This window comes from Thunnus albacares, chromosome 6, assembly GCF_914725855.1.
Source record: "Thunnus albacares chromosome 6, fThuAlb1.1, whole genome shotgun sequence".
Lineage (NCBI taxonomy): Eukaryota > Metazoa > Chordata > Actinopteri > Scombriformes > Scombridae > Thunnus > Thunnus albacares.
In genome coordinates this window covers 9,920,166-9,936,336 of record NC_058111.1, presented here as the reverse complement: position 1 = coordinate 9,936,336, position 16,171 = coordinate 9,920,166, and the positions used below count along the sequence as shown (strand labels likewise).

The 16,171-nt window shown below is 43.2% G+C and overlaps 1 protein-coding gene across 8 annotated transcripts in view; it reads left to right on the top strand.

Moving 5' to 3' along the window:
• The window catches only part of nbeab (neurobeachin b), a 206,506-nt gene that overhangs the window by 186,963 nt on the left and 3,372 nt on the right, over positions 1-16,171 (top strand). For 3 of the 8 annotated variants that reach the window (XM_044354827.1, XM_044354825.1, XM_044354822.1), the window contains 9 exons: positions 2,388-2,555; positions 7,228-7,359; positions 8,449-8,641; positions 9,465-9,536; positions 9,680-9,835; positions 10,527-10,697; positions 13,439-13,540; positions 13,839-14,035; positions 14,649-14,800. In XM_044354827.1, the coding sequence (XP_044210762.1) occupies positions 2,388-2,555; positions 7,228-7,359; positions 8,449-8,641; positions 9,465-9,536; positions 9,680-9,835; positions 10,527-10,697; positions 13,439-13,540; positions 13,839-14,035; positions 14,649-14,800 (1,343 nt within the window). The remainder of the gene's footprint in view (positions 1-2,387; positions 2,556-7,227; positions 7,360-8,448; positions 8,642-9,464; positions 9,537-9,679; positions 9,836-10,526; positions 10,698-13,438; positions 13,541-13,838; positions 14,036-14,648; positions 14,801-16,171) is intronic. The other 5 variants (XM_044354830.1, XM_044354828.1, XM_044354823.1 and 2 more) reach the window with 2 other exon arrangements.

Below are 16,171 nucleotides of genomic sequence, written 5' to 3'. Positions count from 1 at the left end.
TGAACTCTTTACATTTAGCCTTTCTGCCACCTTCTCACAGCCATTAATAAATCCATTTCCCTCTCTTCTTTTTTAACCTTCCCATGCATTCGTGTCTCCTTGTCTTATTCATGAAGCATCTAATAAAGTGCAGCGTTCAATACTAACACTGTACCCCTGACCCCAGTGATGTCACTAAAGGACAAGACTGAGGGCAAGTTTGCCCTATTGTGTTACCTTCTGTAATGCCGGGCCTCATCACTTTGGCAGTGTGCAGGGCCCTTTCTGTCTGCATGTGTGTGAACGTCGGTATGTGCACATTTAATACAGACAGCCTATCAACATGTGGCCCACAACTCCCAGCAGGTTTCTGGAGACAGAAATGGAGATCCGACCCTTCTCTTGCCGTCATATAAACTCTGTTCTCCCTTTTAATCTGGAATCACTTACTGGAGAAACTCGCAGCTCTCTTCCCCACTAAACCTAATGAAAGACAACACAAAAAAATCTGCTGCATGATGAATGGCCGTTGCATGTGCATATAGCGGAGCAGCATTTCGAACAAAAAACATACACATATTTTTTCAACACACGTTGACATCCAAAATAAACTCAAACTGTTAAAGCTCAAATAAAGCTGCATGTTGTCGACTTACGATTTGGACAAAAGCTAATTATTTTGGAAATTTGATCTTCAAGACCCAGAAATACTGTACCACAGTGTTAGTAGACTGTACACAACATGCTCATGTTCCCCAGTCTGGCTGCTCTGTAATGACTACTATACTAAAGGGAGAGAATTGACTAAGAATGCTAATGTTTATACTTTGCTTACATTTATGTTTTGATTAATATTATATTATTATAATATATATTTATAATTCCAAAAATTTTAATAGAATTTGGGAAAATTGGGCAAATTCAGTCTCAGTTAAGAGTGATGAAAATAGTCTATATAATATGTTTCCACTTTCTAATTAAGGCTTGATGAGTGGGCTCCTACCTAAAACAGAGCATCTTCAATTTTACTGTTGGAGAGACAAAAAGTTTCATGCATGTTATGTATCCTGAGGTTAAGGGCCACAGTGTTTTTGGACCAGAGGTAGAAGGAAACTATGGGAACACATTTGACCTTTTCAGCTGGAGTGACAGAGCTGGACCGCTCTTATGGAGGTGACCTTTCCCTGTGCTCTACCCAGGCTGCCTGGTCGAGCTCTATCAGGCTTGTACACCGGCGGAGTGGGGGTTGGAGGGGGGGGGGGGGGGGGGGGGGGGGGGGGGAGAAGGGAGAGGCTGGGAGTTGTTATGGGCATGTCTGCATCTCCAAAACAAGGAGAGGGGATGCCTGAAAAAAGGATTACTGTGGATATTTTCTCACCGTTGAAGGATACATGCGTGATGTTGCCTTGCATTGTTACATTCACAGACCAGTGTATTCACACGCCCAGAAAATCATAGTCCTCTGCCTCCATTTTTTGTCTTTCTTTTGTTCTGTTCCCTAGCTAGCCCACACTCTTGCTTCCTCTATTATTTCATTTCTGTCAGTGAATCTCTCTCCCTGCCTCCCCCTCTCTCTCTCTCTTTCTCTCTCTCTCTATCAGTCTCCCTCTATTTTTCTTCTCTTTCTCTCTCCCTCCCTCTCTCTTCCTCCCACTTCCCATCTTTGCATGTGCCACTTTCAATTGTAGTGATATGCCCTGTGGCAAACTCTGCCTCTGTGTGCTCGAGCAGGCTTTGTTGGTAATGGCTGTTATTCCTGACGCTAGGGGAGGAGTGTAAATTCCTCTAGCAAAGCCTTACACCAGCATGCATGGGAATTACATTGTACTGTATTGTGGAACAATACATCAAGCCCCCATTGCATAGCTTCCATAGGAAGTATATTTATAATAATCATCAGCCTTAAATCTTATCCCGAATCTCTCACTTGCACTCCCACAAGAAATCTCGTCTCCTTTTTCACTCTCACAAGTAATTTATCAATGTTGCTTGTGCAGATAGTTTTACAGTAAATTGGATCCCTGTTAGTATTGAACCGATTTCTTTGTCTCTAAAGATAGTGGGCTGGTGTTTTAAGTGGACAAGAGAAAGTGATATGGGAGGCTCATCCTGAGTTAGCTGATTACATTAAAAGGAGGAAATGCAGCTTCTGTGTATTTTTCTGTGGTCTTCATGTGCAGGAAAATAGGTTAAATACTTGCCATTATAATTGTATGGAGGTTTTTTTTTTGTGTGATTTTTGCTGGTGATGTAATATGCTGGTAGGTCATCTGTGTACAGTAAAGAAGTCTGTGTTTTGTTGTGCTCACTGTTGTGTGGAAGTACAATTTGTATTGTGTCTTTTGGTCCATGTGCTGTGTGCTGCTGGTATGCCTCTCACCTCTAATTGCCCTGTACTCCTCTGACAGGCCCTGGAAAGCGAGTTTGTGTCATGTCAGCTGCATCAGTGGATTGACCTTATTTTCGGCTACAAGCAGCGGGGCCCGGAGGCGGTGCGTGCCCTCAACGTCTTTCACTACCTGACTTACGAGGGCTCCGTCAACCTGGACAGTATCGCTGACCCTTCGCTCAGAGAGGTAAGGCACAAACACACTATTACCATGGTGACTGAGCCCCCCCACCCCACCCCCCCCTCCCCTGCCCCCCTCTCTTATTCTCCATAAGCACAACTTCCTGCCTCTATTTGTCCTGGCATGTGCTACAGCTCCGGGAGCATTCATATCATGCATCTGTCAATCAATTATTGTGTCATGCAAATGTAACCGTGAGAGAACGGAGCAGAGCTGCTGACTCATCGAGTGAGTTTTGTGATTACTGTCATTTTGCGAGTGAGTTATTAATTTCCTCCCCTTCAGATAAACAGTAATCTTTTAATATCTGTCCACGTTATTCATAGACGTTCTTAACGTCAGGATTCTATGCTGTGTTTTTTTTTCTCCCTTTCTGGTGCTGAATATACTATATATGTATGTATGTTCCTCGCTTTAATGAGATCAATGAATCTGACTGAGCTCTTTGATCAATCAACAGAGGTCACTCGGTCAATAGACGAGGGAGTGAATCCTCTTGTTCTTAAGTAATTAATTGAATATCTATGAGCTCGACCGTACTACTCGTGAATAGCGTAATTGCGTGGAGGGGAAAGGGGACCAGAGACTGCAGCAGCTGGCATGCATTGTGGTACTTTCTAGGGTGAGCTCGTCTCTCTCTCTCTGTGATATCCACCATCTGCTGTCTGCAAAACAAGTCATTTATATACTGTCACTTCCAGGGGCGCCTTTATTTATCAAGTGACCATTATGCAAATCACCTGCAGAAGATTTGGTTGATCTAATTATCAAACCATATTGTGGAAGATTTGGTTTTCATCATTTCAAGAAAGATTTTAGACAATGCCTTTTTTTTTTTGCATCAGGTTGAGGTTTGTAGCTGTCTTCCAACCTGCCTACTGTTACCTTGAGAGCTGACAGTACTGTTAGTTAGTTGCACCTTAGGAAGCCTGCTACTCAGACTCCATAATTGTGCCTAGCTGATGTAGTTGCCATTGTGACATGTGAATGTATCCGCGCCGGAGAGAGAAATTGGCTCAGCTAATTGCAGCTGATATAATGCTGATATGATGAGCACTAATTAAGACAAGCCTTCATACCTTCAGTCATGTTTTCATTCCAGATGGATTCTTCTTTTCTATGTAACATAAAGCATAACCTTGTTTATGTAAACCTCAGGCACTAAAACATAGCAGTATCCTGAAAAGTCATCATGAACTAGTCTACTAAACTGGGGTTTTCAACCATAATTGTTTGATTTCCTGTAAAGTAACTGGTAATTTCAGTACAGATAATTGTAATTTTTCAGCAGACCCTTTGCAACCATGAAAAATATGTTAAGTGTAGAAAATAAATAAATAAATGGTTTCCCAGTATTAGAATTTCCTGATCACAATTCTCCAGGCTCCAGTCCTACTTTACCTTGCTCTAAGGTGAAATAGTTTGAATGAAATGAACCATTTCCTTCATAGTCATTGGTAATATAATGGTAATGTTGTAGGTGATTTCCTGCAGAATTTATCGTACTATTATTTCCATTACTGTTTATCGCTCCTCCTATCCCACACAGGCCAGTCTGTGAGATGCCTGGCTGCGTCGGTGAGGTGGAGCATGGAAAAGTGCCCGATGAATGTCTTGCTAAGACCTGCTGAAATGTGACGATTGACTCGGGGGTATTGATTCATTCCGAGCATGACAGGTGAAACTGCAGATCTGGCATTAGTCACAACAATTAAGGCATTTGAAATGTCAAGAAATTAGAGGTCATGAAAGATAATTTCCGTCCATGTGTCAGATGGAAACGATGACACCCTCTGACATGCCGCTGGGCCTGTGGTTTAGGGCACGGTGACAGCTCTACTACTGGGCACACTGCCGGAACAGCAGTGCACCCGCGATGCTTCTCCTGACAGCCTTCTCTTATGGAAAAACATGACAGCAACCCCTTGATTCAGACCCCACGGTGTCACTCAGAAGTAAACAGACAAATTATTCATCAGTGGGACTCTATCCCTCTTCAGCTGCCACTGCCCCTCCTTCCCTTTTTCTGACTATTTATTGGGTTGACAAAGACAACAAAGTATGCCGTGGCTAGCGAATGAAGGGCTTTGAATCAGCTGACAAATTGACTTCACCTTGGTTTTCTTACGGTTGCACAATCAATGTTTGACCTTAATGATAAAAAAAAAAACCTCCCTTCATGTGTACGAAATATCATTTTAGCATGCATTGCCTGTGATGATAGCTGCATTAGAGACAATCACCTACTGGTGGACACGTTGTTGGGAGACATTTCTGCTCCCACATAGAGTGGTGCACATGTCAACTGCTAAACTGTCACTCAAGAAACACCCTCGAGCCAATTCTTTGTTTTTACTTAAGAATTAAAATAAATCTAGATAAGCTTATCTTAAGCAAATTTCCATTGGCGTGTAAAGAATTTTCATCACAAGAGAACGTAAGCTTATGATGCAATCGGATAAATGGTTTATTTATATGTATTTGTAATCCTGTGTGGTTTCTGCAATGTTTAGATCTGTTTTTACAATCTGTTTATACCACTTAAAAGCTTAACAAAAGTCATTTGCTGTCTGTAATCTACCATATCTGTCAAAAGGTGAAAGGTGGCGCAGTTTCATATTTGTAGTTGAACTGCCGAACTCAGGTGTCATGACTCAGCACGATCCCACGCTGCTTAGCGGGTCAACGCAAGGCCGTATCTGCGTTCTGTCTGACAGAGCTGTTGTGTTGCTGCTTTGCATGAGTGCACTGGAAGATGATGCTGGGGGGATCATTCTCCAAAGAGTCTCTGTCACCAGTTTGGGAACCAGGCAGCAGATAGATAGAGAGAGAGAGCCGTAGCCACTCACCTCTGAAGCCTTTTGCTTACGCCAAAATCATATGCGAACAAAGTCAGACAGACAGACAGGCAGACACAGTGTGTTATGATGGATGTTTGGTGCTCACCCAAGCAAGGCAGTTGTTGCTAGGAGGGGAGATCATCCAGATGGCTTTGGCAATAAGTGTCACTTATCAGCCAAAAAGCAGAGCCTGAAGTGACTTAAACTAATGAACTGCCTGTTAAGTGCTCTCCATCTCAGTCTGAGATAGAGATACGTTTCTGACATACCTCAGAGAGGATTAGTGTTGAAGCACCTGAGAGATATTGACATGTTTTGATCATCTAGAGGAAGAACATGTTCTTGAGTTAACCTTCAATAACTCAGACCCCCCCCCCCTCCTCCCCCTCCTCGCCTCAACACACACAAAAACACAAACACATACAGACAAATTTTCCCTGTTGCACTCTGGAAATAATTGTCGGCCATCAAGGTTGTCTCAGACTACCAAAATGGGGCATGCAGCAGCCCAGTTTCACTGGTAATAGAATCATCACAAGAAATATGGTGATGTTTTCCACATGGCCCTCTCAGCCTTTCTGATCTTTGTATCAAATTTCTTTATTTGAACAGTCACTGTGACCCTCACTCCAAACCTAACCTTAAATAGCCATAATGTCAGTTGCTTATTACTTGACAGACTGTGTTGTAAAGAAAAACTGACTAACACTTAATGATTGCCAAATGTGCTCACCAACTCACACGAAACTTTCACTGCAGTGCGACAGTACTCAACCGTGTGGACAGCACCTTTTTTGGTGCTGTGCAAGATAGGAAGTGACCAGGGGGTGTTGGGGGCGACTGTTTGGCTTGCAGGTGGCCTGTCCTAATCCAGTATCACCTCCAAACTTCCTGTGCCACATCTCCAACTGTGGCATGTGCTACCCAATGGGTCCTTTTGATAGTGAGTGGTGTGTACAGGCGGAGGAAAATGAGGGCTAGTCACCCAGGCAGTCAGAAGGGCAGGCGAAAGGCTGAGCGATGTATGTTCCATTGTGCACAGTGGCATTGACGGACGTCTACAAGCTCCCCTCTGATGGTGGAAGTGGCTCCAGTCACATCAATCACTCCCACCGTGGAGTGCCCCACTTTCAGTCAAGCTCAGCAGCTCTTACTGCTTGTTTTTTTTTCCCTCTCTCACTGGAGGCAAATGAGATCTTTTGTCTGTGTAAACGGAAGTTATAGTCTAATAATAGTAAAAGCCTGATCCCTCTGGTGTTTTGTTGTTTTTTTTTTCTTTCTTTACTCAAGGTGCAACTTGTGCTGTTTTTAGTTTTTTTTTCCTTCTCAGTCACAAGCATCCGGACTCATAGTTTATACCCATAAATCATCCGTCATCAAGATTCCCTAACCCAAATCGCCCTGTGTGCTTTTTTCCTTCCTCATTGGTGTATGTGTGTGTGAGCATGCACGTGCTTTTCCCCTTTGTTTCAAGCACAATAACATCTAAAAGCAGGCCGGCCTGCTGCAGTCCTAGCTGGATGTCACTCCAGGTTAACGTTTGTGCAGTGGGGGCCCCTGCGCCTGGAAATGGGAATGGTTAACTGAAGCATGTTAATAGGAAAAGGCTTGTCTCTTCCATACTAACACTTGGATGACTCTGCAGGCTGAGGGGGGAAGGGGGAGCACCCAGGCGGATTGGGAGTGCACCCCTTTCCCTTTACCTCCCCCCTTCCTCAGAGGCACGGCTGAGTTAGGATTTGCTTGCATTGTCAAGTAACGCATTGACCCATCACTTTGATGCATATTGATTGTGACAGCCGCTCTCTCTCTCCTTCTCCCCTCTCTCTCTCCCGCAGGCCACAGAGGCGCAGATCCAGAGCTTTGGACAGACGCCATCTCAGTTGCTTATTGAGCCACATCCTCCACGCAGCTCCGCCATGCACCTGGTGAGAGCAACGAGCATGCTGGGAAAATTCTCTGCACCTCTGGTGTGTGTGAAGGAGGTTGTGTGGACCTGTGCGAGCCTGGATGGTGTGTGTGTGTGTGTGTTCGCGTGCCTGTGTTAATAGGTAGACAAAGATTGAGATAGATGTCCCTGATTTCTCACTTCTGTGTATTTCTTTTGATCCAGTCTTTTACAACAAAAGATAAATATTTCAGAAGTCTTACTTCATGTAGGTCACAGAAGCGCAATATAACAACAAATTTTCAGTACAGGTTGTCTGCAGTGTTTTATAGTGGTTGCTGCCTACTGGCAGAGTGGTGTAAAGGGAAGAGTGCTCCCTACTGGCCTAGTAGCTCCCCTCTTTCTGTCATAAGCCGCTCTTCCCTGTCTAATCCATGTAATAGCCAGCCTAGCCCTCATTATCCCCACATGGCTCTCTCTGTTTCTCTCTTCCTACAAGAAACTTTGTAAGGCAGATCTCTTTGAGACCTTTTAATTCATTTTTTTTTTTTTAACTTTTGCAACAGATGTGAATGTTTTCATCCACTTCTGTCCATTTCTGTCAAAAGCCTCCAGAATTAGGTATGAGATAAGAGCTGAATCTTGCCCAGAACTCAGAGTATTGTCAGGATCGCTATCTCCTCCATTGCTTTTACTCTTGCTACACGTCATAAAAGTTGAGTTGAATTTTAAGGTGGGAAAGTGAAGCACATTTTCATAAGGAAAAACCCTGCAATATCTTTTTATGCTTCTCCTTTGTGGACCAAACTGAATCTTTCTGATACATGTGTATCATGTATGCATCATCTCATATGTACAGCCTACTCCATCCCAGTTTTCCATGTCTTACCCTTGTCTGACCAGTCCCTTTGTTTGACTGTACTGTCCGGAGGAGGGTCAGTGCATGTAGCTCTCCTCTTTGTCTGTACCTAGTTTTTCCTCCAACCTCCACACTAATTACCTCTTTCCATTCTTTTTCTCTCATCTTTTCATACCTCTTTTCATTTTCTCCATTCCTTGCCTTCCTGTTCCTTCCCTTCCCTCTTCCTCTTCCTACTACTACTCCTCTCTCCCTCCATCACATCCCTGCATCCTTTCCCACACTCCCTCTTTTCTCTCTTCTACTCAATAGTGTTTCCTTCCACAGAGTCCTCTCATGTTCAAGGACCAGATGCAGCAAGATGTCATCATGGTGTTGAAGTTTCCATCAAATTCACCAGTAACACACGTGGCCGCTAACACCCTGCCACATCTTACCATACCTGCTGTGGTCACAGTCACCTGCAGTCGCCTATTCGCCGTCAACCGATGGCACAACACTGTTGGTGAGTGGAGCTCGATGCACACTGCAGGTGATATGTTCAAACATACTGGACACACATGCCCTTGCGAAAAAAAAAAAAAAAGTCTGCAACGCCACATGCAATACCTACTACAAAATAACTTCATCTCCATCCCACACAAACCTGCCCACCACTCATAATAGAGCTGTAGCCAGCTGGCTACGTGAGAGGCTAACACCTCCCAGGTAAGCTGACCATGAGTGTTTCCACATGTTCCTGCTCAGACATGTGTGAACAACATTACCCACAGAGCCCCTCCCTGAGAATCAGCCTCACCTCAGGGTCAGAGGGCCAAAGCAATGGTTACTAGGAAATTAGGCCGCAACTGCACCACATTCTCCTCACACATCCCCATCTGTCACAGTAGAAACACACCGAGCTCAGGACCAAAGAGTCTCTGCACTGTGCGGCTGCTCTGGCTGCTCCCACACTAATGAACACAGCTGCAACACCCTTTGCCATCCTGTCGGAGAGGAGGGCAATGTGGTTTGGCTTTTCAGAATAATGATGATAATAAGGCCTCCATATTTTTCAGGCATGTTGCTGTTTCAAAACTGGCTCCAGATAACTCTCTCGCATGGATAAAATGTTTCCATTCAGTTTGACAAAAAGCAAAAGCACAGTAAGACAGATGGAAATCTTTCTGATGGACCTCCAATACTTACATCCCCTGGAAGAGATTATGAATTAACTTTGGCTCTGAAACGGGAGCAGGTGTGTGTGTATGTATGTAAGAAAACACACGTTCAGTGGTTATGAGTAGCCTCAATGATTCATTTCCTCATGTATCACTTCCTGAATCCAGGTCTCAGAGGAGCACCAGGCTACTCTCTGGAGCAGGCCCATTATCTACCCATAGAGATGGACTCTCTGATTGGTGAGTCGGCCTCATTATTTTTATAAAATATTGCACTACTGACTTTTATATTCATCTTAGCTTTAAAGGTCTGTTTAAAAAAATGTGGAAATACATTTCAGGTATTGACATATGTGTTGAACGTGTCTTCTTTCTTTTTACAGCTAACAATACTGGAAGCAACAAGCGTCAGATCACAGACCTAGTGGACCAGAGCATCCAAATCACCACACACTGTTTCGTGGTGACAGCTGACAACCGCTACATCCTGGTGTGTGGCTTCTGGGACAAGAGCTTTCGTGTGTACTCCTCCGAGACAGGTAGGTTACAGTGTAAACTCTATTTCCTATAGAGGTGTGCACTGGTGTGTGGAGGACTGAGCGCTATGATGGGAATAATACAGCATCATCACTGCTGTCTCCTGACGTGCCTTGTACCTTTTTTACCAATTTTCTTTCCATTTTTTATGATTTAGTTGGGGCAAAATGATAATGCCAGCAACATAAAAATGAATAAGTAATCATCACTGCAACTCAAAATGCACACAGTACCATTTAACTCAGTGGTTCCCGATGGATGCCAAGAATAAACTGAGGGGATTTATAACAAGGATATTGAAAGTAAAAGGGAAAAAAAGCATTTTGTGTTTATTTTTGGTTGTTTTCTTTTCTCTTGTGAAATACTGGATACTTTCACCTCTGCAGGCCTCTAAAAATCCTTCAAATGAAACAGAGAAAAAGTCACGTGTGGGTTGAACTGCTCAACTCACTCTTGCTAAGGCCATAACCTGTGATGATTGGTCACAAGAAAACTTTATTTCATTTTAAGAGGACATAAGCCAAAGGGTGGGGAACCACTTTGACTTTTGGAAACATTAGATCTAATACTCCCTTTACTACCGTCAGTTGGTCTTTGAAAACAGTACTGGCAGTAGTTGTTCCATGTTTCACAATCTTCTCACCAGCAATCTTTGCCAGCATTAAAATCACGTGTGTACATTGTCTTCTTTAGGCAAGCTGACCCAGATAGTTTTCGGTCACTGGGATGTGGTGACATGTCTGGCCAGGTCAGAGTCTTACATCGGCGGAGACTGCTACATCGTCTCCGGATCCAGGGATGCTACCCTGCTGCTATGGTACTGGAGTGGGCGGCACCATATTATTGGCGACAACCCCAATAACAGTGAGTACACGCATGGACATAAGCATGTGCTGCACACTCACAAAGTGTACAGTAGCATTTCCATCTGGACAAGGGCAAAGAAATAATCTTTTTTTTACAGCATTTTGTATTTCACACATGAAATATGTGTTGTGAAATGAAGTCTAAAAGGTGCACGAGACTATTGTTAGTATTTTTACAAACTTATATAGCAAGAGTCTTTGATCAACGCTAGAAAAAAGAGATTCTACACTAGAAATCAAATAATGTGGAGAGACAGGGAGAGGATAATTTATTTGCACTGTAGCTGTGATGTATTAGCATGATTCATTGCGTTGAGCTGTGCTGCTTTCAAGTAGAGGACTCCAGATGTCTTGGCATTCAAAATGGTAGACCTCAGTGTGTGATTTGTGCTGCTCAGTTCATTTAGTTGCTCATTCTCACTGATTGTCTGTGTTCAAAACAATCCATCAGGGTAGAGGAAGCAGCTGTTACAGTACTGTACAAGTGAGGAGCGCCATATATGGCCTGGAATGGAAAAACTAAAGACGATGAAGAGTGTGTGTTTGTATTACATTTTTGGATGACACTCTAATATGTGTGTGTGTGTGTATGTGTGTGTGCTAGAAGATCTTGTGTTTCCAATTGTCACAGATTCTAGGAGCTCCGGATTAGTTGCGAGTGTTCTCTAATTAACTTCACCGAGGCTCCGACAGTTAATTAAGAATTTCAGCTTGGTTGCCTCCAATTAGCAAGGGGCAATAGCACTTCTGTTACTGCAGCAAGAAAACAGTATTCCCCTGATATTAACGCTACTAGTGCTTACAATGCATCTTTGACGGACAAAGGGAAAGGAAGTTGCATAGCTCATCTCAAGAAACAAAAGACAAGATGTATTGTCACTCATTTCACTCAAATTATTTCCAATCACTTAGAAATATGTCATCAATGTCAGAAAACACTGGAGGCAGCAGATAATAATCTGGTTTGGTCCAAGAATGCACACAGGATCAGATGGACCTAGATTTTGTTAAGGAAAAGGGACAGTGTAGTGGGAAATGGCTCAGAATAGAATGATTGCATGCTTGACACAGCATTATACAGATCTCTGCAGCCAGCTAATATCAGTCATGTTCAAATATGGGTGGCAGGCGTTTGCAAGGACCCTCAGGGATAAACCACTACCACCTTCTCATATCTCCACACAGGGAGCCTTCAAATTAATGTCATAAAGCACGCAGAATACCAAATTCCTTTTTATTCTCATACTTACCAGCTTATTCATCGAGCAATCTTTTCCACAAGACTCATTCTAGTGATTTCATGCTTATTATATTTTCTATAAAGCTGGTTGAAGATTGTGTGAATATGTAGCAGCAGCCCTCTGGATCACTGCTCCCTCATCCCGCAGATGTGGCGCACCCAAGAAATTGATTTCACCCGTGCCCCAAAAGGCTGTATGTGTCTTAAATGTGTAATAATTAAAATAACTTCCAGCTCAATCATTGCCCTGCCTCTCAGACTCAGCCCATCACACCGGTGCGAGGGGGATATTTGCACCGGGTAATTGTGCTGGCTGACTCCAGCTCGTCCCAGGGGCTCAGAGAGGGTGGAGGGTATGCAGTGCAGGGTGATTGAATCTTTTGTCGGGTAGGTGAGCTGCACTAGCTCCCTTTTTTTTTCCCCCTGGAGGCTTTTTCTGACACTTGTCCTATTCAGCTCCCCACAGCAGCGGGTGCTGGGACTGACAGCGTTGCTCAGGTCCAGGTCTCTGAGGGACCGTGCTGCATCGATCACAGTCCGGCTCACTGACTGGACCGCTACAGATGTAGAGGTGATATGCCGAGCTGGAGGAGGAGGAGATGGAATGGGAGGAGGAGGGAGGAGTGGGGAAGAGTGGTCTGACGTTTGTCCACATCATCTATCAGGACATTCCTGTCATATAGGTGGACTCAGAAACTTTTACTGACTTCGTTGAACTTTTAGTCACATGTGTGAGAACCAACAGTCACATACATTCAGTGGTATTAGTTTGACATGAGTTTTCCATCACTAGTGGGGTGAAAGGTAGTGTTACTGTAATCACATCTTAAGGATGTACAAATCGCAGTAGGATTATTTTATTTAATAAAACACACACGTCAGTAAAAGTAAATCCTGCAGTTTTTCCTGCTTTTCATTGGCTGCATTTCCTTGTTTGTTAAATATAGATAATGTCCACTGATTACATAAATTTAGTGATGAATTCATTAAGCTCAACTCTCTGTATGACACTGCAAGCATGTTGTCGTCTAAATTATTGACTGAACCCCCGGCAGTATTATGCAGTATTGGTGATCAGTGCATTTCAGAAAGACGACTGCTGGCAGTACTGGAGGTCGGCTCCAGGTGCCGTGAAACTCCCCTCACTAACCTCTCCCCCAGCCATCATCAATCATGTGACACATGGGATAGAATCAAGTGGCTCGACTGCCGTCACCGGGCATCCCAGCATTAACATGACAATTCAAAGGGACCTCCCTGTGAGCAGATGCGTGTCACAAACACTGCGCTTGTGTTTATATGATTTTATTGCCTAATGAAGATTTGGTGGTCATGTGGAGACAATTGCACAGAAATGCCACCATCATGCTGCAAAGTGGCAAATTATTAACTGGTACAATATGTCTTTCAGATTGTTTCAGTTATTCCCGGAGTCAGACAACAGATTTAATCAATTAAAACTATTTATTTGTTTTTCGTCATATCGTGTCATCTTTTAGGTGACTACCCAGCACCACGAGCAGTTCTGACGGGTCATGACCAGGAAGTGGTGTGTGTGTCAGTCTGCGCAGAGCTGGGCCTGGTCATCAGTGGAACCAAAGGTCAGTGTGCTTTTCTGTTTCCCCTACATGTCCTTGTCAGAGTGAGCATGCTGAATCATTTTATTCATTCATCATTTTATCTACTAAGTCCTATGATGGGTGTACAACTCACAGTGATATGTATACATTCCCATTAACACGCCGCCCTTGCATTTGTACCCAGTTAAACACCAATCCACCTCTGAGTACACTTAGTAGTTCTGTAGAATCATGTTATCAAATTTTATATAGACAGTATAGATTTTTTGCATAATTAAGTACAGTTTGCTGATTGTGCATGTTTGTTTCTGTTCGATAGAGGGTCCGTGTCTGGTCCATACCATCACGGGGGACCTTCTGCGGGCTTTGGAGGGGCCAGACCACTATCAGTGCCCACGACTCATCTCAGTGTCCAGTGAGGGCCACTGCATCATCTACTACGAGAGGGGTGGCTTCTGCAACTTCAGCATTAATGGGAAACTGCTGGCACAGATGGAGGTCAATGACTCCACCAGGGTAAGCTGACTGTTTTGACACCAGCCTGCCCCGAGAAAGACGTGGCTGCATCATCTGCAGTCTAGAATACTCAAATAATTATTATTTAAATCTTTTAAGTATGAAAGCTTTGATGCAAATACTGAAACATTTAGCAAAAACATTGCATGTGCAGCGATGGCTTGGTGTTTTCAATTTTGACAGGAAGATGATGCTAATGTGCTACAGGCTGTTTATTGGAAAGGAACTGATCTTTTTTACCGTACGGTCGGCTGAATAAATAACGTAAGAAAAGACAAAACAAGCTGAACAATGTTGTTAAAAAGGGCAGTGAGGGATTCATTAAACAGAAATCTGACTGATACAGTAGGTTTGGTAACGCATACAGTCCAAATCATCTTTTACAGGATTAATTTAAGTTGCTCCTGTCAGGTTTGTGAAATATAAATAATAGTATAAATATTACAAATAATAATCCATCTTAAATTTGTGCAAAAGCACGTTGCTGCTTCATGTCATGCTCATGCTTAACATCAGCTATAACAAACGTTAGCGCTCTGTTTTTGTACATTACCATTTCTCATGTAACGACAATGATGAAACTGACGTAAACACCTCTTTATCCCTACTGCAGGCTATTCTCCTGAGCAGCGACGGCCACAACCTGGTGACAGGTGGAGACAGCGGCGTGGTGGAGATCTGGCAGGCCTGCGACTTCAAACAGCTCTACATCTACCCTGGCTGCGACGCCGGCATCCGAGCCATGGACCTATCACATGATCAAAGGTCAGAGCAGGCAGTTGTATGGTAGCAAATTTGAAGCCAGAGAGAAACTGTGTATGCAGAGAGCGATGTTTATGAACTATCTCCTGCTCATCATATACAGAAATATTTAGTGTTTTAATAAAGGTCGTCTGATCAGGTGAATACAGGTAATAGACATGATCCCTTATTGAATTCCTGTATTGAATCTATACTAGTCAATAATAATTATATTTTAGTGGATAGAGTGTAGTGTACATATGAAGAGAATGTGAGTGCATGAAGATTTTTATTTAAATATAAAAGTGGTAAAGCCATATAATTTATCATTATGTGGGTTTATATGTGTTTATGTGCTCATGTCATCTGTGTGATTCCAAGTATGTTTGCTCACATTTAAATATTCTAACACATTGTGTGGAAGTTGAGGTAAAAGCCTTGTTGCTTCATGGTTGGCATTGTGTATTTTAGTTAATGGAATATCCACCATCCTTTTCCTTTAAAAAGAACCAACAGTTGCCATAGCAACAAAAGTTACAGGGGTATCTTCTAAGAATGCACTTCTTTTGGATGAACAGAAAACAGTATAGTGCACAAATCTATCAGCAGGTCAGCAGCGTGTTTTGCATTCGTCAGGAGTCGTATAACGGGTGCCTGGATTGCGGCGTAGAGGCGACAGTGTTCGCTCTGGGGCTATACGCCTGACGTCATCATTTGACCCTGGCAGTCAAGAGAGGTTACAGAGTTTGAACATTCAAGCTGCACTTTACGGCTACAGGCCAAATCCCCCTTAGCCCTCAACGGTCCGGGCCAAAACAAATGCCTGTTTCTTAAACAAATTATTTCTAAGTACCACCATCATGATGAACTGCACAACCTTAAGGTTGGTGAAAGTAAGCAGAGGACGGGCAGACATTTAGATTTATTGTAATCAGTATTGTTTTCAAAAAGCCACAAGTTATCAAGGACAAATAAAAATTGCAATTAAATACCATGTGCTACATTTTAAAGTTAAAATCAAATATTTTAAGAATTTTCTTATTCTGAAAAACTCCTCTTTCCTCAGTAAGTTAACATAAGGTAAGGCAAGTGAGCCCTGCTCTGAAACTCCATTTACAGAGGGGCATTCTGCTGCAGCTCTGTTCATTGTGCTTGAGCATTTAAGCCCTTGGGGTGTAGCAATATAAGACGACCCTGTGAAATCAGCTGCTTTTCCTACATACCAGCCCGCAGTGGACATGAGGGCAAAGGGGCTGCAGAAAGACACTGGGACTCAATGGTCTACTTCAGTTGTCAGAGGAACCCGGTAATTTACTGTCACAGCCCCTGATGACCTCTTATGCTTGTTTCACCCACCACTGTGGACATTTTAACAAACTATTCACATGAATGGAA